The 25,466-nt window shown below is 37.6% G+C and overlaps 1 protein-coding gene across 1 annotated transcript; it reads right to left on the bottom strand.

Moving 5' to 3' along the window:
• Positions 1-556: 556 nt before the first annotated feature.
• Positions 557-23,584, bottom strand: LOC109099977 (coiled-coil domain-containing protein 186-like). The gene is made up of 16 exons (XM_042735715.1): positions 23,415-23,584; positions 19,962-20,809; positions 18,654-18,780; positions 17,146-17,274; positions 15,935-16,147; positions 15,699-15,818; positions 14,473-14,577; positions 14,196-14,294; positions 13,496-13,582; positions 13,266-13,408; positions 12,188-12,443; positions 11,179-11,368; positions 9,637-9,717; positions 8,082-8,301; positions 3,739-3,958; positions 557-2,592 (listed from the first exon to the last, which is right to left on the bottom strand). The coding sequence occupies exons 2-16, from the start codon at positions 20,786-20,788 to the stop codon at positions 2,509-2,511; spliced, it is 2,901 nt and encodes a 966-aa protein (XP_042591649.1). The 5' UTR covers positions 20,789-20,809; positions 23,415-23,584; the 3' UTR covers positions 557-2,508.
• Positions 23,585-25,466: the final 1,882 nt, after the last annotated feature.

Below are 25,466 nucleotides of genomic sequence, written 5' to 3'. Positions count from 1 at the left end.
ATATGAGCACTGTGGGGGTTTTTCTGTGTGTTTTGTATGAAAGAAGATCGAAAAGTCAAGGCCCAGTACACAAAAACTGTTGGTTCTGGACATCACCTGCTACTGTTACATAATGTTACTTACAGCAATGCAGGTAAAATTGGTTGGGGGGGGGGGGGCACGTGGTGTGTGCACTGACCCATAAGTCACCTTGTAAGTCATTAAAACTGGGCAGCAGCTCTGATAGGGCTGCAGACAGCAGGGAAAATGCACGATTACATGGAGAAATAAAAAGCAACTAACCATTTAATCGTAAATAGTTATGGTGTAAAAAATAAACAGGGTTTTAATAGGGTGAAGAAAACAACTCGCAGTTGATATGCATGAAATCAGAATTTTGCTAGATTATATAATTTATATGTAAAATAATATAAATATTAAAATATATAAAATACAAGTAATATAAATAGAAAATAAAATATAAAAAAATTATAATATATTATTATAATATTTTATTACAGCTTAAAAATAATGGAAAATAGATTAAAGGTTTAAAACAAATTAAAACAACTTCCGATTATAGTATTTTCATTTTAATCCCCTTTAAACTTCATATATACACAGTAAACTCCAGAAGTTTAAAAACACTGGACCATTGTACAATATATCTACAAATTTATAATCAGTTTCACTCACTATACAGTCAAGCAGAGCACAAATGACAGACCAGAAACAGAATCAACACATGATTTTTTTCTTTTTCCCATCAGTTACAATACAGCATTCACAAACACACATACATACTTCAAGAGATCTTTCTTGTATTTTGAGACATTAAATAAATTATGAATGTAAAGTACACTGATAAATTACCGACAGATTATAGAGTCCTCATTTCGCTATTAAGGGCTCTGTGTAAATGCTTATTTTTCTGCTAGCATTGCATAATTTCCTTCATCCAGCGTTTTCCGGAATGTCTGCAATGTGTTTGCGATTTGGGAGTGCTGAGAGCTACAGCACAGGCTCTCAGTGTTAGAACAACTGATATGACCTTGACAAGCTTATATTGCAGTATGTCAAGTTATTATAAACCCTTTATCACAGTGTATGGGCATGATTTTACTTTCAATAGCGGCTCAAGCATGAGAAAATCCAGAAGACTGAGAATGGCACTAAAATGGTTGGTAAACTGGCTGAGATCTGCCAATTATCTGCTCTAAAGGTGAACGTAAAAAAATCCATCAGCAGCATCCGAAGGGGCGATCCTTTATCATGCACCCCCACATGAAAGAGACCAGTGATGCCTCAGGCATTCACAATTCATCGTCTGGAATGGATTCAACTCTGCATGATGTTGTGTGCCATATGGTTACATCACCATGGAATTGGATGGATTTTGCTGGAGACTCAGATGGGCTGCTGGCCGGGGTGATTACAACTCAGTCGAACAAATAAAGAGGGGGGTTAAAATTGCACTTTTGCCCTTAATATTTACAATGTCTACTTCATTTCACAGGGATTTTACACTCTACATCTCTTTGGGGAGCACTCAAACTCTTCAAAAGCTGCACAGGAACATCATACACAAGAAAAAAATTTATAAAAAAAAAAGCTGGAACATAAAAATAATTGCAAGGTTGTTTCTACAGAAAACATATAAGCAGAGGTGTGGGGGGGTGCAGAAGAGGAGGGGGAAAACAATAATATTTAATTACAACTTAATCCAGATAGAATGAACCACAAGCTCCCTTAAGACTAGCCCTACATGTATAAAAATTTCTGAGATGTAGTTATTCATTCTGATTAATGTGTTTAACTTCTTAATGAGACAGAGCAAGAGCTGTGTTTTTTGGCATTGCCCTTCTCGCCTAAGTGCTTTGCGAGTGAGAGATAATGCTATCCGGGTGTAGCAGTAACCTAGCAGCAACACGAATGGGGAATGTTGCCCACACTCTTGGGTCAGAGCATGTGGGATTAAGCGCAAGGGTCCTTCTCATTACATAATACATTCATTAATTGGCACGTTTGTATAAGAGCGGCGAGGAGCAGCCATTAACCTGCGGTGCAATGAATAGAGGAAAAAGTCTCTAAAGAGCTGCAGAATCTCCATTAGTCCAGCACATTTTGTTCTCAATAAGAGCGTCGGGTCACATTTATGAGAATATTCATTCATCTACCAACTTCAAACACCACGTTGTTGGATTTGGACTATAATTCTGCTCTGAACCTGATGAACTGAGTCATCAAGACACAGATGAGGAGGCTTCATCGCAGGGGACGGCGAAGAGAGGACAGTTGGGCACGACGTGAAAAAAAAGTGAGCACAGGCTCTTGGTAATCTCTTTGCTTTCCAGTCATCTGTCACTCAAGTCTCCTTAGTTAGCGCAGTTCAGTCCTTGTTTTGAACTGTGCCTCCAGTGTATAAAACAGACTTAACTTGTCTGATGAAAAGAGCACAGAGTAAATCGTTTCGTAACGGGCTCAGTCGTACAGCGTGCGCTATTGTAACATACTTCCCCTCGACTGACTTCACTTCCTTCCGGCTGTGTCGTCCAGCACTCTTTGCTGTTTGATTAGTCGTTCGATCTCCGAACCCAGCGTTTGGAGATTCTCCTGCAGCGAGAGAAACAAATCAGACAGCTGTGAGGACTAATGCTATTATTTCCACTGCCATTCATATACACTGAAAGCAAAAAGAGTCACATCTGAGAAAAGCAAGAATGTAAGCTAGGATAAAAAGGCAATTTCTGGCTGTTTTGCTTTGAAAAAGTCTGATTTCCTGCTCATCTCATGCTAAAACCGTAATCCTGCCATTGTGCTTTGAATGGAGCTCTGCGTTCCCCTTGCGCAGTGTCCTCAAAACATACTTTATTAATTTCTCTGATCTCCCCGCTGATGTGCTCCCTCAAACAGGAAAGCTGCTGTCCCTGTTGTGACCTGGATGCGGCTCTGAGAACTGGTCACTGCCAGCATGGGAATTTGCCCACTCACTCAACAGTCATCCATCACCCCCAAATTTGCTTTTCACCCGATAGCATCGCCAGGAATCTAGTTACGCAGCAGCTTAGTTTAATAATTGCAATTACATCAGCGGATGCCATTGTGGAACTCAATACTAACATAAATATATCAACACCTAGTTTGTCTATATATGGTCACACTGTTGCAAACGCATGCTGTGAAAGGACAAGGAGACCCCGTGAAACCACTTGACGAGTGCAATTTTCTCTTAGGTGCTGATGTACTTCCTGTTGAATCTGAAGGTTTGAGTGGGACATATAAAGAGGCTCGTCTATGAATACATAATGCTTAGTAATCCAAATATCCATTTTTTTTATACTGTACATTGTAATGTTGTGATCCACTTGTAGCATTCAAAATGACTGATGATCTTCGATTAAAGTGTTTCATTTCAGATTTATTTAGACAAAATACTATAAAAAATTTATTATTGGCTACAACATGAAAATAATTACTGGCTTACAGAATTTTTACACAAAACAAGGCTCATCACCTTTAAGTGTATACTAGAGCTGGGCAACTGTTTTGTTTATTTTCGCCGTGTGTGAAAGGCTGTTAGATTAATCCATATTGAGTAAAAACGTCAAGAGCTTATCATCATTATCGACTTCAGTGCAATCTTGATATATTGTTTTTGGCCCAGTGTATATTAGCAAATAAAAGGCTTAAAAAGATATACTTAAACTCCTATTTTAATTTCATAGGGTGGATGGTGTGGATGTGTATGGTGAATTCTACCTTCAGTGTGATGTTTTTGAGCAGGGTGTCCTCTAGCACAGCCTGGAGCTTGCGGCTGATTTCCAGTGAGAGGTCAAGAGTGAGGCCACTGTCGGCGGGGTGGGAGGTGTACAGCGATGCCATGATACCTCCCCTCCGGCTCAGATGGGCTTTGTTAAAATCTGAGGCTTCTGAAGACAAAGCTCCAGTTTCTTCTCTGAGCACGTAACTTTGGATAATCCTGCAGGAAACACAGAATTTTAACTGCATCGTGCGCTGAATAGCATATATGCACATACAAACATAGCAATTTTAAGTGTCAATGAAATCTCAAGCCATAAAGGCCACTGTCAAACTAATAACCCTCAGCAAGAAGGTAAAAGGTAAAACCCAGGGACAGAAGAGGGAAAGACAGCAGCCTTTAGGACCCCATTAGCCGTATCCACCTCATCAGTGTCTCTCTCTTTCACTTTAGATGATAAATGAGTTTCACAAATAACAGATTAAAAGGCTTTGAACAGTTAAATCCCAGACAGCCGGTCTCATAAGTTTTATTTAACGTGACACTCATTTCATTGAAAAAGCTTTTCATGTCATTGTCACTTTTGCAGGAGTACTTCTTAAAAAATAAAAATAATAATTTTAGCCTATTTTAATTAGTGAATGAATATAGCTGTCATCTACTAAGTGTAGATAAGAGACAGGCTTCTTGATTTAGATTTAAGACTGAAAGGTTTTTGGCTTTTTCAGCTTTTCTTGAAAGAAAGTATATAAAGGACTGGTTTTCAATTAATCAAATTAAATTGAAGTCATAGTATTGCCTTGCGTAAAAGTCCATAAAAATACAAAAAAGAACAAACAAAACATAAATTAAAACAAAACTCAGAAATAATAGTGTAGTTCTAGTTCAAAAAAAAACAAAATTTCACCAAATTTGGAATTAAGAGTGTAGTTCTAGTTCAAATTGCTACCAAAATGTCAATTCCTATTGGATGCTAGTTCAAATTGCTACCAAAATGTCAATTCCTAATGGATGTAATCGTAATTGATGTATAAAAAAAAAAAAAAAAAAGATGAAAGGAGAACACACTTTATACTCAGAGTTTTAGAGATCTTAAAAAAGCTTTAAGTTATAAAAACCATAATTCAGCTTTAAGTGCTTCAATTTGAACCACAGTGGTGGGCAGATAGAAATCTAAAGTAATTCTCATCTCCATCACTATTGTTGTTCATTTAATATGCTGCAATAGAAAGGGTGGTTTTCTATAAAGGATGATGGAGTGATCTTTTAGTCTTCAGGAGAGAGTTCTCTCTTTAGCCACCACTAGATCAAATCTATTTTGTCTGCAGTGACGCATGGCCCAAATAAAGCTTGAATTTGATTCTAATGGTTTCTTCAGACCAGTGCTCGAGACAAAGACATTAGAGGACCTGAGGCTAAAGGTCTCCGCCTGAGAACAAAAAAAAAAAACCATGTAAGTGCTTTCTGAATTGATGAATTCACTCTCATTTCACTGTCTGAATCTGAAATGAACACACTGGGGTATCTATCAAACAAACTTTTAAAAAGACTTGTGTTTTTTCCATTCTGATGACTCAAAATGTCTCAGAGTGGTTATTTATCAGTGTGACAGAAAAGAAACCGGGGAAAATTCACATCTGCTTGGCAAACAAAGTCTCTGTGATGTGCTGATACTACATAAAGGACGAAAACCCACACATACACATAGACACACACAAAAGAAGGAAGATATAAAAACAAATAAACTTACCTTTCACTAATATGGGGTCCAAGTGGACCCCAGCTCCATAACGGTAGTATTTAACAAAACGAAACACAAAGAAATTAAAAAGTTGCCTCTAACTAAACATGCATGAACAAAACAATAACTGGAATTCATCGTAACCTGCACTTTTTTTTTTTTTTTGCACAATTTGGTAGTAATCCACTGTCACTACTGATTTTTTTTTTTTATGGGCTTTTATTATATAGGACAGTGGAGAACTGACAGTAAACTTGAGGGAAAGAGAGGGGGAATTGGATCAGGACAACAGATGTACTACAGTACATCATGTACCACAGCTCTGACACCATTCTGACATTTGATTTTGATTTGAAGACCTATTTGTATAAATGAGATCACAGTTATAGCTTAAGCGCAGTGGCATGGCCTGATTCTCACAGCCTAGAGGCAGAAAAAGTGAAAGATAGACAGCGAGAACACCAGGAGTATGTAGGAAACAGACACAATAATAAAGACAGTTTGGATTTGACAGTGTTCGTATATGTGAGTTCTAAGCTTCTGATTTCATTCAAGAAATAAAAAGACAAAATGTGAATCTTTGTTTATTTTATGAGGATTGTGAGTTTCTAGCACTACAGCTGAAGCATGAGTAAAGATGAGAGCTTACATGTATATCAAAGAGCTTATCAAATCAGGGATAAATCTAGACAGCGCATCCCTGTTTCAATCAAGATGCCAAAGTGTTGATCAAAACACATATATGGGTCAAAAAATACCCATAAAGGTAACCAGCCTTTGCAGTCAGACAGCATTTCATACATTACGATCTCAAACTACATTATTAAAGTTTCTGAAAACGATCCGTGTCTGTGCAAAACTGCCACAATGCTGGAGTTCACCAGACAATATTTCCATGATTTCCAATATTCTGATGATATTCTGGTCCTTCGGGGGATGCATGTCAATTTGAGGGGTTCAGAGTCTAAAAAATCAATCATTTTTTTCCCCACACATTTCATCATCCGCTAGACAAAAACCTAAAAAAAAAAAAAAAAAAATAGCATACCTCTCCACATCAAGCCATTGTATGTTTTAGCAATTGTCACTAAATAAAGCAATGATTTATGCACCATTCCAATAAAAATTAATCACATGCAAATCCAACATCACTTGGTATCAATTCCAGAACATCAGCTATTTCCTCTAACCGCCCTTGATGAGAGGCGCAGTGAGTATACTTAGGCTTATCTCTTTAGAGATAAATGGAAATCCTCAGCTAGGTGTAGTCATGCTGTTAAATCAAGGAAACCTTATTAAATCTACCTCAGTTTAATGCTGTAATCAATTTCCACTGAGCCTTGAATGATATACCGGCCAGATCTAACCTTCCCATGTGTCAAAGAATCACTCAAACGGCAACAATCGATAAACACTGGGAAACATTCCACTGCTTGGGGAATTTGGACTCTTTGAGGAAGCTCAGCTGCAAGTAATGGCTAAAGATCAGCTAAGGAGGCTAAATTAAGCCTGACCTCAATGGGATGTGTCTTTGATTAGAACTAATGAATGTGGATTAGTGCAGGTGGATGGATTCAAGGCCTATCATTACTCAAGTGATGGGAAAGCAGAGTGGTGGCGCAAACCCAACTCGCAGCCCTCTGCGGCATGTTAAATTATTCATCTCATCCGAAGACATAAACAAAGTGCTCTCGTTCTAAAAGACCATTCACTTTGTTTAGCAAAAATATGCTTTTTTTTTTTTCTGTGGCGAAATGGGCACCGCCGGCTTGATTCCTCATGTATGGAGGTGCGTATGAATATGTATCAGGCATCATTAGCAACCTCGGTGACACATCACTCCCGCAAGAACCGACAGCTATAAATATCACTGCCAAGACCTCTCTGTCAGAAGCATAGGTTAGCTCAGTATGTGTGTGTGAAAGAAAAAGATGAATGTCTGCCAGATTCCCTTTTGTAATGAAAGTCAGACAAGATCCAAGCCTTGGTCAGGAAGCCCCAGACAATAAATAAAGAAAAAACCCAACAAAAGAAAAATAAAGAGAAAGAGAGGATGCAAGACAGGGACAATGACCAGCCAAATTCAACCAGACGGAAAGGAAGGGCAGACGGAGAAATTCTCCAAACCATGAGCTCAGAGCTACTCTATAGTGGCAACAGTACAGAAATATTTGGACACTTAAAATTGCCTGATCAGATATTAAATATTAAACACACTACATGCCAAACTTGTGTTTTTATTAATGGGTTTGGCTTTTTCAGTATTTTTGTGTGGGCTAATTTGTGCTATATTAATTTAAAAATAAATGGCACATTTTGATATTTTATTAGACAGTCATACATTTTTCAGTGTGGCATAAGTGTCCAAATGCTTTCTGGTGCCACTGTATCCTTCTGCATTATTAATTTTCTATTAAACTCATGGATTCCATTTGGTGTTCTTCATCACAACTTTGGATATATAGGAAAACATATATATCAATGTCAGTCAGGCAGCTTCAAGCTCATTTGTAACTGTCAAATTAAGCTTTGGGATGGGAGCAAAGAAGCTTTTCTCCATCGTCTTTTACCTTCCACTTCGTCTTTTTCGTTCTCACTCACTTTGTCTTTTTCCTGATTTCCTCCACCAATTGTCTAATGTGGTCCTCCATGAATTCAATCTTCTCGTTCTTACGAGCATGTGCTTTCTGTAACCGCACAATGCGCTCCACCAGCACTGCTTTGTCCACCTCGGGGAAGCTGTCCACCACTACCACCGATGAACCAGACTGATTCTCTGGAGAGCGATCATCCATACTGCTGCCTCGTGCGTTTAGAGAGCCTGAAAGTACGAGATTCAAAACACTGCAGCTACAGTCATGCTAAAAGAGCAATATTACAAACAACACAGATAAGAAACTTGGCACCAAAATGTGAAGAACATTCTGGGTGCAGTACATTTATGCCCCAAATGCTACTGGCAATGATGATCACCACAGAAATTCACTTTGACTCATGTCTCAGTCTTAAAAATTGCAGGTTACAGTAACACACTTACAAGAAAGTAAACCAGGTCAGCATTCCAGAGGGTTTAAATGCATAAATATTAAGATTAGATTATTACAGTATTTTAGTTTTATACTTACCTAAAGTGTCCTTTATAAAGTGGGACCATTTTTCTATATTTTGAAAGACAGGATATATCATTACATATCCATTGTAAAAGTGTCACTGTATTTTTTAATTTTTGTTTCTTGGCTTGTCAGATTCTCACCAAAGCTGCATTTTGGATCATAAACAGTAATAAATTTAAAAAAAAATAAAGCTTAAAAAAAAACTTCACAATAACAAAACAATTCAAACTTCACAATAACTTGCATAATAACTTACCTATTCATAGTTAGCCTTTTATAATATAATGCATTAAAACACCCAAATTTTATGTGTTCATTATGCATTTAAATCAGTTATGTTCTTTACTGGATTAGGTGCTTACGTGAATTAAGTAAAAGTAATTATTATAACATATAATAACTGTAACCTTAACTACTTGTGACCCTGGACCCACAAAAGTCTTAAGTGTCAATTTTTCGAAATTGAGATTTATACATCATCTGAAAGCTGAACAAATTAGCTTTCCATTGATGTACTGTATGGTTTATTAGGATCAGACAATATTTGGCCAGATTTGAAAATCTGGAATCTGATCAAAATACTGAGAAAATCACCTTTGAAGTTGTCCAAATGAATACTTAGCTTTGCATATTACTAATCAAAAATTAAGTTTTGATATATTTATGGTAGGAAATTTACAAAATATCTTCACAGAACATGATCTGTACATAATATCCTAATAATTTTTGGCATAAAATAAGCATTTATAATTTTGACCCATACAATGTTTTTTTTTGGTTATTGCTAAAAATATACCCCAGCGATTTAAGACTGGTTTTGTGGTCCAGGGTCACAATTATGAAAAGATATGGATAACAAAGTATATTGCAATTATGCAACATCACATGAGCAAGAGCTCTAAAAATCAGCAAGGGTGAACTGTTGTATAAAACATTATGAATACTTTTATAATGCATTATATACAGGCCTCATGAAGAAGAGATATAAATGACTGAGTGCGTGTCACTCTCAACGTCTCTAATGAAGTGTTAAACAGATGTACCTGAAGAACTGGAGCGGCTGCCCATGCTGCTGCCCTCTCGATCACATCCTCCATTCTCCACCTGCTCCAGCTTCTTACGAGCTACACAAGGACACAAGCACACAATAAGTTCTTTCTTTCTCACTGACAAACACACACACACACACACACACACACACTCACTCCTGGCGGAAACAGACACCTCAGTAACAGTAATGATCCAATGACCAAGCTCCACCTGCTGGGGGGTGGGGGGGTGTATGTCCCGGGGGTGTATGTCCCTATGTCCCACCATAAAATTCCCACCCACCAGGCACATCTGTAGCGCCCGTCAACTATTCAGAATTAAGGTTCACATTTAACATGAAGACCTTGAAAAGATACTGAAGATCACAGGGACCCAAAAAAGAGGAGGAGGAAAAAATAGATTTGTTTAAAAATACCTTCACGTACTGTATGCCTCCTCCGACACTAAAGAGAGTCCCATGGCTCACGTTGTTCTCCCTTGCCCTCCCTTCCTCGTCTCTCCTCTCAAAGAAAAGACGCCATGAAACAGCTTTGTACCCTAACCTAGCCTTTCCCGCGGCTTCAGGCAGGCACAGATACATAAACTCAATCTGTCTGCAATGAACGTCAGTCTGCCCCACCGAGAGCGTCAATATGGCTTGATAATTACTAACAGTGCCTGTGGGCTCCTGGGAGCGTGTAGAAGTAACTCACTATGAGCGTATTAAAATAACAAATCGAATTCTAGTTAAGACGTCTCGACACAGAGGAGAAAACAATATGAGAGTGGAACGATATAGCTTTTTTTTGTAACTGTGTTATGATTTGGTACTTTATTGTCTTAATTTTGCATTTAAATCATTCACATCAATGGTTCTTAATTGGAGGGTCATATCACAACCCAAAAATGGGTCGCGGGGATGCTCTGATAGAGAAAACAGCATGAGGTTAAAAGTAATTCCGTGCATATTTAGGATAAAAAATAAATCCGCTTTTTAAAGGGAGGAGAATATTTCCCATATTGACGTCAAAGGCTGTGCGTCCAACTGTACAGTATTTTAGCGGGAGATAGTTGGCAGAAGCAAGCCAAATTAGAAAAATGCCAGCATAGACCTGTTGTGTGACATACTGTACCCTCATCCTCAGAAAACATGAACATAACTACGCAACACACTAAGAATGCATTAAATACTGCCTTTCCTTACATATCTACACAAATTAGCCACTTTAGCTGTTGTTTATGAACAAATTCCAGATTTTGATTTTATTGTGATTTTTCTTAAGTAAACAAAATTTTTATCATTTTGGTGGCATGGGTAAATTTGGGTTCAAAGCCAGTTTGATGCTTAACATCCTTCTTGACTATGAAAAGCTTGTTTTGTAAAAGCACGCTGCAGCATTTGAGATAATTTCTCTATATTTCTGGACTCAATATAAAATAAATAATAAACATAAAATATATACATAAATCAACAATAAAGAATAATAAGTAAATATGTAAAAATAAATGTAAATCAATAAATAGTGAAATTTGAGCTGCTTGTGAAAAGCGCTAACCCTGCGTGAGCTGCTTGGTGAGGTCTTTGATGTAAGCCGCCTGTTTTCTCTTCTGAGTGAGCAGTTCGTCTCGTAATTCCTCCACACGTGTCTTTAGTTGTGATGTCTCCGTCTGTAGTGTTGTTCTCTCTGTCTGCAACGCCAGAACTTCCTCCTTTCTTTGTTGCTCCACTTTCTTCAATCTGTCCATCTGAAAACATACAAAAACCGAAGAATGCTTCAAAATAAAAGCTTTGTGTGGGTGTGGGTGTGTGTGTGTGTGTGTGTGTGTGTGTGTGCGCGTGTATCTTTTAAGGAGTTGCTATAATTAAACATGCCAGTCAATATATACTGATAGAAACCTAATATCAAATTAGTGCACAGTGTTTTGAAGTAACCAACCAAAACTAATAGTGTTATGACAAAATCGTAGCTATTTCAATAATAGTGTAGGTTTTCCAGTACCAAACAAAGAAGCTGTTTATTCTAACAGGTAGCACTGTAGCTAGTGATAAGTAATCCAATTTGTTTCATTGCAATGGTTCATTGTAATAAATGAGATAATTATAATTTAATTTCAGTCATTACTTAGTAGTGTTGCTAAGTGGCATTTTACAGCTCCTTTTCTGTTGCTAATACATATTTAATTAAACATCGCTGTTTAGAAATATTTTCACTTCTGATATAAAAACTATTATTTATAATTAATTGCATTTAGTCTACATTTGTGATTAAGTGTTACACTCTCCCTCTAATTAAGATCAATGTTTGTATGCCAAATAAATATTGCGGACAGTTTTAATAAATTATCTTTTAATTATATAGTTAAGATATTGCACTTTTAAACAGCTTGAATAAATGTGGATTGTAATATTTTTTTATTAGTGCCTTGTATTGTTGCCAGCTACTTTCTGAGTAGCTTGGCTGTAGTTCAACTACTTTTAATTGTAAGTAGCTTGTCACTTGGCATGGTACGGTTTCTAAGAAACCTCCCCAACACAGAGCGGTTTAACACAAGCGATCTTCTTACCATCTCAGAGAGGGATCTCTCGGTCTCCTCTAGTTTGCTGTGCAGCTCTCTGGAGCTGCTGTTCAATCTGTCCAGCTGGGCCTGTAAGCTGTTGTTCTCGGACTGCAGCTGAGCATTTTTACTGGTCAATTTCTCAGTGAAGCTCAGCAGCTCCGCCTCTCTTGTCCTGCTGCCTTCAATGTCCCTCTGCAAATCGGTGATCAGAGAGTTCAGATTCTCCACCTCCTCCCGCAAGGACGCGTTCTCCTGATCATCCCTGAAAAAGACAGGTACACGTCAGACACGAGGACCAGCACGTGTATAGGCTGTGATATTTAAGCGATTTCCACCCTTGTCTTGTTTCATCATAATGGTGTACCAGTATTCCCACCAGACCAAATGACTCCACAGACCATAAAAGTGTCTGACTGAAGGCTCTAAATTAATACACTACAGACAAGGTGTGTGTCATTCTTGGCAATACACATAACTCATCCGCAGTAGAGTTTTTAAATACCCTCAAAATAAGAATGAGATAACAGAACTGAATGACACGTTTATGTGGCAACCAGAAGTGAAATCAGAGCAGCCCCTGTGAGGCGGCCATGGAGGTATGAATTATTCTGTCAGCGCTGCAGGGGCCCGTGTGATCACACTACAGTGGATTCACATTCACCTGCAGTTCCTGCCTCAGCAGGGTCCACCAACCGCTGGGAGATCACTCAAGGTCACGCTGCTGTACTGATGCTGCATGCTCAACAGAAGCACGGCAAAATTAATGTGTAATTTTGAAAGTGGGGTGCAGATGCCATTCAAACATTCTAAAGAGAATAAAGTCTGTAGTGTTATCTGAATTTTTATAGATTAGAGTTTAATGCATATTTATACCCACACAACCAAAAATGGCATTTTTTAGTGATTTTAGTTCTATTTTAGTTATTGTGACAACTCTAGTCTCAAGAAATTAATCTCAATTCATGATCTGAAAAACTCAGAATTAGTCCTAAAGATCAGATTGGCTGCAGTGTATAGTTTAGGCTCTGTGAGCTAATAATAGACATGGTCAGTTGTAGTTTTCTGTAGGCTCAAGTGTTCAGACCTCTGGTGCTGCTCCTCTAGTCTAGTGATAGCTGTGAGTTTTTCCCTCTGGTTCTGGATCTCAGCCTTCTGTCTGTTAATGATCTCTCTGTATTTGCAGAGTTCGTCTTCCCAGTGGGGCCGCTCGTCCTCCAGACACTTAACCTGAGGGCCAGAGAGAGTGCCAAAGTGTCAGAATAATGTACTTACACAGAATCATTTCAAGCGTTATTTTTAGAAATGAGTTTCCACCTTGGTCCGCAGGGTGGTCAGCTCATCCATGCCTTCTTTAAAAGTCCTCTTCAGATCCTCCAACTCCTTAATCTTAGCAGTGTACATCTGCCAATCAAACAAAATGACCATGAAAACCCCTCCTTTAGCACACCACATCACCATTATACATTATTGTAATCACAATCAGCAGAGGTCACCTGCTAGGCAACACTATGTCAGTAATGCAAATGAGAATGCAAATGCTAATAACACTATTTCTTGCACAGGGGCGACTCATTGATAAGGGAGTACACACTCTCATTGTCGGCCTCGGGTACTAATGACAATTGGTGAATGGAGGCTCATTTACTCATAAATACATTTAAAAGCAGGTGGCAAAATGCTATACGGGACAAATGGTTTATCTCAGTGGCAAAACCTGCTAAAAGAAGCAAACCAAAGACATATGAGGTGTAATAAGAACAAACACCTGACCCCCAAAAGGTTTTAAAACTAACTTTTACGAGGCCTCTATTCCCTACTGAAGCACATTACTTGAATATGAATGAAGAAATTGATATCATTAGGGCTTAATATTATGACAGTACCTGCTGGGTAAGAATATACTGATATCATGCAAATGACCTGGCTTGGGTTTTTTCTAAATTGTTTTACGTTTATGGTCTTAAAATGACTTTGACTCAAGGGAATCTTGAGTGTAAATGAAGTAAAACTGTACCTCTAGCTGGTCTGTCTGCTCTTGTTTTTGCTTCTCAAGCTTTCCTTTGGTCTCTCGCAGCTTTGCATCCAATTCATTTGACTTAATCTCCTCAGATTCCTGCAGCAAAGGAGTAATCACTTAAGTTTATAACAAGCAACAGAAACTGCAAATTAGGTTATATACCTCCAAATCCTAATAGATCACTTATTTTGCATTCTACAGGCAGGGCAAGTGTTTGTATATGGTACCCTCTAGTGGGCAGAACTGATTTCACGTCATCATCAGTATTCAGTACCTGGTATGTGCGGATGATGTCCTGGCAGTTTTTGCGAATCTGTTCAGTCTCCTCCTTTGCTAGACACATCTTCACATTTGTTCCCCTAATTTTCTCTCTCTTCCCCTTATATAAAAAAACAATAATAATTATAAAAAAAAAAGTTTTAATTTTAAAAAAAAAAACTATTATAAAAAAAACTGAAATAAAGTTAAAATAAAATAAAATAAAATAGAAATATTAGATGAAAACCCTACTAATAATACTACTATTAATAAATGTTTTACAGTACAAAAATTACTAAAACTGCATTAAAAATAAATTAAAGCTACATATAACTATAAAAAAATAACGAAGACAAAAAAACATTATAAAAATACTTAAACTAAAATTAAAAAGTAAATTGAACCTATAAAATAAAACCTAACTCAAAATACTAATAAATAATATAAATAATAGACATAATGTACATAATTCACCAAAATAGACATTTTTCGCAAAAACCATACTGGACACATTTGTGACCCTGGACCACAAAACCTTAAGTCTTCAGTCGCACGGGCATATTTGTAGCAAAAGCCAACAATACACTATATGGGTCAAAATTATCGATTTTTCTTTTATGCCAAAAATCATTAGGACATTAAGTAAAGATCATGTTCCATGAAGATATTTTGTAAATTTTCTACCGTAAATATATCAAAACCTCATTTTTGATTAGTAATATGCATTGCTAAGAACTTCATTTGGACAACTTTAAAGGTGATTTTCTCAATATTTAGTTTTTTTTGCACCCTCAGATTCCAGATCCCAGATTTTTTGTATCTCAGCCAAATATTGTCCGATCCTAATACCAGGTTCACAACTGGTAGACAATGCCAATTTCACATTTAAATTTAAAATTCAATTAATAAAACAAAAAAAACCCTAAAACAATGCCAATTTCAAATTTAAATGTAAAATTTAAGTCTTATAACAATCAAAACTCTAAATTCTATTTACATTATGATGCATTTAAGTAGTTGCAATAATACCTTCAACTGGAGTGACTTTACAATAACACTGGATCTTTTTTTTTAAATAGTCTGCTGCTTTAATTGCACTAGCATTTTGAAATTGGGTGCATTCTGATTGGCTGTCAAAGTTTTTCAACATTCCTTCACTCAGCTGTGAAATATTCTGTATTCTCTTAACATTATTGTTATAAGAAATAATTTTTTACTTTTATTCAGTGTTCTCTGGTTTACCTTGTGAGCATCTGTTTCGCTCTTCAGCTTGTTCTGTGCCCACTTTACTTTGATGACATGAGAATTAATTTCTTCCTTCACTTTCTCCAGTTCACGGGATAGTCTTGTCACTTCATTCTCCTACAGAAAAGTAATCAAAGACAAAGACTCCTAAAGACCTATATACAATCAATGCATACTGTAGATTTACACACCATATCAAGCATCAAGGTATCAACTGTATTTTCATCTATGACCTTTGTGTCATAGAGCTGCTGTAGGCGTCCTTTCTCTTGGGCCAGTGTGTTTCCCCGCCGAGCCTGTTTGTCTACTTCTGCTGTGGCCTCCCGTAGCTTCTTCTCCAGCTGCTCCTTCTCCCTCCGCAGGTCCAGAGCTTCCTTTTCACCTCGAACGTACTTCATCACCATTGTCTCCTTCTCCTGCCGTGCCTCCTCACATTTCTTGTTGGCCTGGGGAGAGGAAACATATGTAAACACACAAACAAACATTGTTTAAGGATCATGTGAGATCTGAACCTATAACCATCTGGGTACCAGCCCAAATATACACCATTCTATAATAACTTGGGCTTTAACAAATTTTATGCATCCAAAGGCAGTGAAAGAGCAAAAGAGAGGCCCTAACAGTTGACTGAGGAGTTTACATGAGAGTGAAGGGTTGTTTGAACAAGTCCTGCCAAACTCGGATTATGTGAGATTTGAACCTATAACCATCTGGTTACCAGGCAGCCTGGTGGTAACCGGATGGTTATGGGTTCAAATCTCACATAATCAGCCTGAGGCTGAATATACACTATGATAACTTTTTATAAGCATTTAACCTACTTTACACATCCAAATATGAACAAGTCTTGTCAAACTAGGATCATGTGAGATTTGAACCTATAACCATGTGGTTACCAGCCTGAATATACACTATCCTATGATAACTTTGGCATTTAACATATTTTACACATGCAAAGGCTATTTTAACAAGTCCTGTCAAACTAGGATCATGTGAGATTTGAACCTATAATCATCTGGTTACCAGCCCGAATTTACACCATTCTGTAATAACTTGAGCATTTAACATATTTAATGAGTCCAAAGGCAGTGAAAGGGCAAAAGACAGGCCTTCACACTAGACTGAGGAGTTAACATGAGCGTGAAGAGCTGTTTGAAAAAGTCCAAACAAACTAGATTCATGTGAGATTTGAACCCACGTTTACTATCCGAAAGCTGGACTTTACATTTAGCCAGAGTTGTGTGGACTAAAAAAGGATGAGGACAAAAAGACCAATGGGAACCCATCTTAATGACCCTCTTCCACTTTGTGCAATCAAGACACATGATTTTATTTTAAAGACGCTGCTACACAAAGAGCACAGACTGATTTAATAGTAATTTAGCCAGTGTTCTTATGCAAGAAGGGCTTTGTTTAAAGTGTCTCTATAGTGATGACCTCTCACCTGTTCAAGTCGATAGGCCATCTCCCTCTGCATCTGCTGGATTGCATTCTTAGCGGCCTGATCTTGGTGAACCAGTTTGTCTTTGGAGTCTTTCAGTTCCTTCATAAGTTCCTCCACCCGGTTTTCAAACTGGTAAAACAAGAGAGGCAAACAGTTAAAAGGCAGTGAGTGTGGTAACCATAAAAATATTAATAATAATAACAAAAAAGGCAGCCCTGACAGACAGTAGCTGATCCAAAACAGATCAGTGTTTACACACCCAGTGAGTGAAATACGACCCGCGCCGGTCGCTCTGGACAGCTTATGAAAATAGATTCAACTAAAATTTAAATAAGTGACAAAGGTCCCACTCAGGTTTCAAAAAATAAATAATAACTAGTTCCCTTTCTGGCAACCATGTGTAGGAACCAAGTGTTATATTTTCTTCACAGTGCCACTATTGAATGAAAGTAAACAGACGGGCAAGGTTTCATTCAGAGGAAGTGTTTGTCTGTGTGGCCTCAGATGCCTGTTCTGACTATGAGGAGAAACCATGAAAGCAAAATGCACACAATAGTTTCATGTCATTACTGCAACACTTAATTACGGCTTCTCGACCTGTTCCCCCAGGCTGCTCTGTTTGATCTGTGCTGTTACTCTCTGTGACAGGGGGCTTTTTAAGATTGAACTGAACTACGGTCTCTCTTAGCCTAGAGTCGCTCTCAAACAAGCCCGCTTTTCCAGTATCAAATGAAAGCTGTTTAGCAAACAAGTGTTCTCTAATTAGTGCACAAGGGACAGTCATGGATAGCCATCTACATACTGAAGAGGCATTTAAATAACAAATAGAGCCATTGAGCTGTACATACCTAAATTCTGGATACACTAGAAATGAAATGGTAACAAGATTTCAAAGTAACAAATGATTCTGCAGGGACGCATTAAATTCTCTAAAAAGAGACAGTAAAGAAAAATGTATATTTTAATGCTGTTCTTCAGAATTTCGATTTAACAAAGAATCCTGAAAGAAATCCATTACAAAAATATTACGCAAAACAACTGTTTTCAACATGTATAACAATAAGAAATGTTTTTGAGCACCAAATCAGCATATTATAGTGATTTCTGAAGAATCATGTGACACTCAAGACTAAAGTAATGCCTGCTAAAAATTCAGCTTTGCCATCACAAAAATAAATTTGATTTTAAAATAAATTCAAATAGAAAACATTAAATTGCAATAATATTTCACAATATTACTGTTATTTAATGCATTTTTGGTGCATATGCATAGTCTTTGGACAATATATGAAAATGAAAGCAAATTTCAAGCTAAACTGTTTAAACTTTACAACAGTGTTTCTTGATCACTTCATTGTATCCCAATGGTTGGACAGATAGATAGTCAGGTTATCCAAAACACAAATGAAAACTTTCTTAATGGTGCAAATATGCACTTTCTCTGTCTCCATACTCTCCTAAACACACACACACACACACACACACAGACAATTTATGGTTGCCATTACTTTCTTAATGGTGCAAATATGCTGTTTCTCTGTCTCCATCCTCTTCTTCAGCTCATCCCTCATGTTGTCTTTCTCAGAGCAGATGCCCAGAATCAGCTCCTGATGTTTCTTATTCTCATCAAGTAATCTGAAAAACAGTTACCAGCTGTCACTACCAATGTCAGCACATTGTAATACACTGGAGCTGTTGTACTGTGAAATAACGGTGCTTCTGTTGTGCCCATCTGTTATTTGCTTGTCATTGAGAAGAGTACTTTTTTTTTTTTTTTTTTTTGCTAAACTTATGATCTAAACCATATCAAGGAAAACCACTAATTGCTTTCAATAAAGTATTAGGCACCAACTTGTGCCATAATGTAGAAAAGACCATGTGATATTAGCAGATGGAACAGGTGTCCGTGAGCATCACCCATAAGAAAATATTAACATCGGGCCAAGCACAGAAGAGCTGTGGACCGGTTCCAATACGCAAGTCAGCCAGATGCCCTTGCAAAAATGAATAAAGCCAGAACAGGAGGGGGTTTTAGAGCAGACAGGTGAAGGTTTATCACAGCATAAAATAATCAACAGCACCATAGCAAAAGAAATCGTATTTGACCTGAATTGTGGAACTGCACTGCAGTCTAAATTAAATGTAATGAGTTGAACAGGCAATGAACCATGAAATAAAACAAGGCCAATGTCATTCTATTGCATGGTCTTCAGTGGCTGGATGCCACTTAAGCTTAGCCAGTTCTTTCAATAAATCAGTCAAAAAATAATAAACAAAAATGTATTGTTTTGAATCATCCTAACAAATCATTCACTATTCACAAAAGTGTGTGTATGCAAATTAACATCTGACTCATTCAAATTAAGTATAATTACTGGATAATTAATTATTCATATAATAATAGGCCTAGTTAAATTTCACAAAATCCAAAATATATTTTATAATAGATTAATATGAATTATTTTTATAATTTAAAAAATAATAAAAAATCATTATTTTACAAAAATGGGTAGAGGACAATAATAATTATATTATAATAAAAAAAAAATATAAATTATAATTTTATAGAAATCCATACAATCCTGATTATTCATGAACTAATTTCCCTTGATTAGCTGAAGTTTACAGGGGGTGAATGGGTGAAGAGATTTTATTGCCACACATTAGCAATTAAAGATAGTGAAGTGTAATTTTCACACAGGTAAGAACGCCAAATTAAACTAATGATTTACCATCTCCTGCTGCTATAAATCTAACAGCAATGGACTATAACCTCTCGTGAGCTGACTGAAGTGAGCTATTAATCAACAGCCTACCTCTTGATGGCTTTCTCCTGTTGGGAATACTTGTATTGTACACACTTCTCAAATAAAACCATGGAGTTCTGGTCCTTCTGAAGCCCATTGGGAGGACTTCCCTTGCCATCTGACTGACTGTTCAACAGCTCATCCTCTAGTTCATCCAGCAGAGACTCCTGAGACAGAGAGCGCTGGATCTCAGACAACAGTTTCCTGCTGCAGTCCGTGTCATATGGGTTCATGTTGGAGTTAGGGTTTTGGGGTACTGAAACAACATCTGGCAGTTCCTCAGTAGGAGTCAAAGGAGTTCTGTTAAGTTCTGTTGGCCCGTTGAATGTATCAAGTTGTGTGGATGAAATATCATCTGTCCCATTCAGAACAGATGGAGAAGATTCCTCAACATTATTCTGAATCCCACCTTCTGATTCTGTAACCACCTCCACTGGTTCTTCAAGGCCAGAACATTCAAGTTCTCCATCAAGAACGGCGGGAAGTGATTCTACAGTGCTGTCGAGAACAGCTGGTGGAGTCCTGGCATCATCAATGGAGGCTGTCCCACTGTCACAGCTTGTGTTCCCATCACCCTGTGCATGTTCTCCAAGTCCTTCATCTTGCTGGACCTCCATGTGCACGTCTAGTCTCTGACCTTCTCTGTCCACACTATCTGAAAGAGTACCATCCAGCTCAACACTGTCCAGCTCAGTGTCTTCCTCCTGTTCTTTTAAAACAGGTTCACCCCCATTGCTGAAGACATCGTTTGACCCTTCCGGAACCACGCTGACCTCTGAAATTTGGGAGGGGTCAGAGGCAGAGGTCAGTTCGCTCTGACAATCAGACGGCTCCATGTTCTCCTTCAGCTACTGGCACTGGAAAACACAAGATTCAGAAACAAAACAAAATTATTATTTCTATCTATTTATTAAAAAAAAAAAAAAATTATGTTACAAAAATGGGTGGAGGGCTACAAAAACAGAATTCTTTAGGAAACACTGGTGTAAAATTATGCTAATAATAAAATGTAATAATAAATGTTTATTATTATTATTATTTTTTATTATGTGTGTGTATGTGTTTAGAAGACAGTTGTGTAATTATCATTGCAGGTAAAAATCTCCTCTTGTTATAATTCTAACAACAATGGACCATCAAAAATGACTTCTATAATCAACAACAAGAAGCCACCATAAAACATTTCTTAACATGGGATCACAATGTCAAATAAAGCAAAACATTCATATGGCTATTTTAAATGTATGAGATTTCCTTCTAGCACCAGGAATTGAGGATGTTGTGTACAATGTTTGTGCAAACATTCTAGCCAAATCTGCTGTCGGGACAGTGCCATTAATAGAGCAAGTAGTAGTTTACTACAACTGTCCAAGCCCACACATTTCCACGATTGAGGTGTGGTACTCCCTCGCAAAATAGGAACACAGCTCTCCTTCCACCTGGAGGCAGTTTTGTGATGCCAGTATTGTGAAACTAAGTTGTGTCCCTACCCTTCTCACACGCTACCTGCTTAATACGTCACTGTATCAGGATTCAGTGGATTACTGCATTCCCAGCTAGATGCCTATAGATGACACTGGAGAACACAAAAGGGAATGCTGTTTGGCATCGAGGAAACAGACACTGCTTTTGTGAGATTCACACTGAATGTGTGAAACTGGGGCAGAAGCCCATCCAGCAGGATAAACAAGAATGTGTTACGAATGCTGTCAGGATCAGTGTTACAATATAGGCCTATTTTAAAAAGCTTACTGTGAGAGTTAACCAGTGTGCAAGAATGGACCTTGGCCTGAGCACCTTGTGCCCACATAAGGGGCATTTTTAAATCCTTGAGTTTGCAGGTTCTTTGCTGTTTCTCTTTTTAAAAAAAAAAAAAAAAAAAAAAGATTTTTGTAGAGGAGATTAAAATTTTATTTTCTCTAAATTTTGCTTCTAATCCCTTTAAGCCTCTTTAACTGTGGGAATGGGATTGGAATTTTACAGGTGGAAAACACAGTATATACCATTTTATCTGTCAAAATAGTAGGAAAAAAAAGAAACAATTTTAATTATCTGTCAATGTTTTTCAAATTTGGTTAATGACGGAAAATGCTGGTTACCATAACCAGTGTAATATTTTACAAAATCTACTACACAAACTTTACCAACAGCACAAATTCTGTTGTTTCAGTGAACAGAAAACAATATGAAATATGTAAAACAGCTTTTTTCCGGTATAGTACTAAGAGTACAGTACAGTAAGTTTGCATATCAGCAATTTTGTGTACATCTATTTTTTATTTTGTCACCAATAAATGCTATATATGTTAGGCCTATATATATATATATATATATATATATATATATATATATATATATATACACACACATGCAGACATACAGTAGGTTTATGGTTTCCCATCATGAAGTAATAATTATTTTAATATCATTAATAAAATGTATTCTTGCAAAGCACACGCATATTGATTGAGAAACAAGACTTGTCTGTAGTAGGACAAGATGTGCAGCTGCAAATAACTAAAACTTTAAAGGTCAACTGCTTCTTATGCGCCTCTCCAAGCAAACATTCTGCACTGTCAACTAGCACCAAACTGAAAAGTTTAATATTTCTCAATATTTCTTTAATACTGACACTGAGTGAAATACTTCAAAAAGCTGTTAAATGGATGATAAACCTTATCACACTTTAAGGCAGACTTTTTTGAAAACAGCTTTTGACACATGAGTCTTCATGAGTGAAGCAATTTCCTTGCCAGGTTATCTTCCTTCCCCCCTTTATTATCTGTATTTGATCTGTCTTTGTTGAGTTATCTTCAGTCTCACATATTTGTTAGTGCATTTGGGAGGATGGACAGTGCCCAGTCCACAAAAACCAGCACTGCCACATTTTCTCGCAACAAACTGTTATTTTATCTATAATTAGCACTAAAAGAGGAATAATTGCAAATAAGAGCTGCAATGATCATTGTATTAATTATTTCGAGGCGATAAGCCCGGTGACAGATACTGATGTCCCCACACAGATGCAGTTAGCTTTAGCATGTCGGCTAACCTGTCCAAGTATATCATATTTTACGTGTTTATGAGAAATGATCAGCTTTGTTCACTCGAATTAAAACAGAAACGGTATTAACGTAACAAATTACAGAATGGTCAATTACTGAAATGTCTACAAATATAAATATACACACAAAATCAGCAGGGTGGTGGAGATCTAATGTTAGTCTTAACATCCACAAGCTGATCAGAGGCGTTTAACAGCCATAACCGAGTCTAATTTAGCTTGTAATCAGAGTGTTTTTAATAATTCTATAGATTATTAAAGGTATATAACACTGACAATAACAATATATCAGCCAGCTGCCACTGAGTTCACCCACTGACTTAGCTTTCAGGCTAATTAAAGAAACATTCGCTTTTGTAGTTAAGATCTGGGCAGTTTAGTTTAAATATGTGACTTACCGGTTATGTTAAATCCATTTAAAACGCCATATACAAGCTGCCGTGATAAACAGTGAGTGTCAAGTCCGTGTGAGTGATTTCCTCTCGAGGTGACACATCAACAATATGGCCCCTGTACGCATTGATAGCAAAGAATTAACTCCGAGACGGGCAGCAGCCAGTTACGCAGCACGCAGGATCAAATACCGCCGACAGGGGAGCCAAATCGGCCCAATGCATATGTGCACGATTTTCTCTAAAAACACTTGTAGGTAATTAAGATTTATTCGACCCGAGGAGTCTAGGACACGTTGAAATACTCATACTCTATAAAAATCAAGAAAATAAAATCAGCCTTTTTTATCAGATTAATTGATAATCAAGCTAAATTGCAGCCCTAGACATTATTTTGAATTATTATGAGTGTTAACTAGCTAATATGTGGATGAAGACCTTAAATATGTGCAATAAATAAACATTCATTATTCAAACATTATTTCTGTTCATCCTTTGTGTCTGGAATAATAAAAATAATAATAAAAATATGAACAACAATGTGCATATTTATAGTTATCCAATACAATTAATTCAGACTCACAGATTCTGAAACACAGATTCGTTCAGTAGATTCACAACCAGTGAAATGCTCCTTGTACAGGCCGCTCTTCAATGCTGCTAGCATGTGCTATAGTCAGTCTGTGGAGGCATGAAAAGCCATCAAAGCAGCTGTGCATTTTATAAGGAAGAAACTTCAGTGATTTAAAGATATGATTCAGTGTAAGAATGATTCATTCACATAAAAGATTCATTCAGCACACAGATTCATTCATGAACCACTAACATAGAGCAGCTCCTAATAGCGATTCTGACCTTTACAGACAGCCATATACACACACAGATGAGGACTGCACGTGCAAAACTGTAAATGAGGATGATAAAGGTAAAAGAGAAGCATATAGTACGTAACAGAGCTCATGCTGCGCTAATTGGCTTATTGATGACATCAAGTGTTGTTTACATTCAAATGGATCTCAACATTCTATGTCAGTACAGCAGCTTGAGCTGATATTTGAAAATCAACACAACTGTTTCTGAAGCCTTGAATCTGATCAAGCTCTTATACTAGCTCTTCATGACTAGCTCTGCGAAAGCTCGAAGAACCAATGGTCTGGAAGAGCGCTACCTAAAGAACACTGCTATCCTTCCCGACATCTGTCCAGCAGCATCAGTCTCTTCAGTGACACCTCTGTGTCAGCAGGAAGAGTCCGTCTCCATTCACGGCTGCAGCGTCCAGGGCTACCAGGACATTTACCACTCTGTGGCTGAGCCTATGATGAAGACACGCTGTGGTGGACGCTGTCCCTACAGCCTTAAACTGGGACTAAAGATTAAGCAGCGTCAGTAAGCTTCCCCTTACTGGCGGAGACAGAGCAGCCTGATGGACGCATCCTGATCACCATAGGCTTCTCCACGAACAACAGAAGCTTCGCCCCTCAAATTCATGTGGACATCAGCGAAGAGCCCCTGCCTGAGGAGCCCAGAAGAAAGAAGCCCAGACACTGAGTAATCAGCGTCACATGGAGCCTGAAGTATCAAAATACTGTATATAGTTATAGAGTAAGTTTTATTTGTAGAGTAAGTTTCATTTATTAAGTTGAAGTTTATAGACTGTATGTTTTCAGCACATTTTCTGATTGGTTTTCAGCGCTTTGCTACGTGGTTGTCAGGATGTTTTGAATGGTCTCATGTACGTTTAAATGGTTTTGCCAAGGTTTTCTGTGTGGCTCTTATGTTGCTTTACAGTTGCTGGCCTTCTCCGGGTGTTTTGCGTGCATTGCTACATGGTTGTTAGTTATGCGTTATGCATTGTTGTTAGTTATGAGTGGTTGGTTGAATTGCGGTTGGTTTTAACAGTTCGGTTAGGGTCCCTCACATGGTTTGCAGCTTGACGTGCTTTGAGGGCTTATGTGCATCAGTGATGCTGAGAGCTACGCCACTGGTACTTCAACTACTGGTAGGGTCTCCCATAGTGAACAGGTCTCAGCTGAGATGCCAGACAAAGACTAACCACCT

Source organism: Cyprinus carpio, chromosome B12 (assembly GCF_018340385.1).
Source record: "Cyprinus carpio isolate SPL01 chromosome B12, ASM1834038v1, whole genome shotgun sequence".
Taxonomy (NCBI): domain Eukaryota; kingdom Metazoa; phylum Chordata; class Actinopteri; order Cypriniformes; family Cyprinidae; genus Cyprinus; species Cyprinus carpio.
Note: the sequence above shows the minus strand (reverse complement) of the source record. Positions and strands in the feature narration are given on the sequence as shown.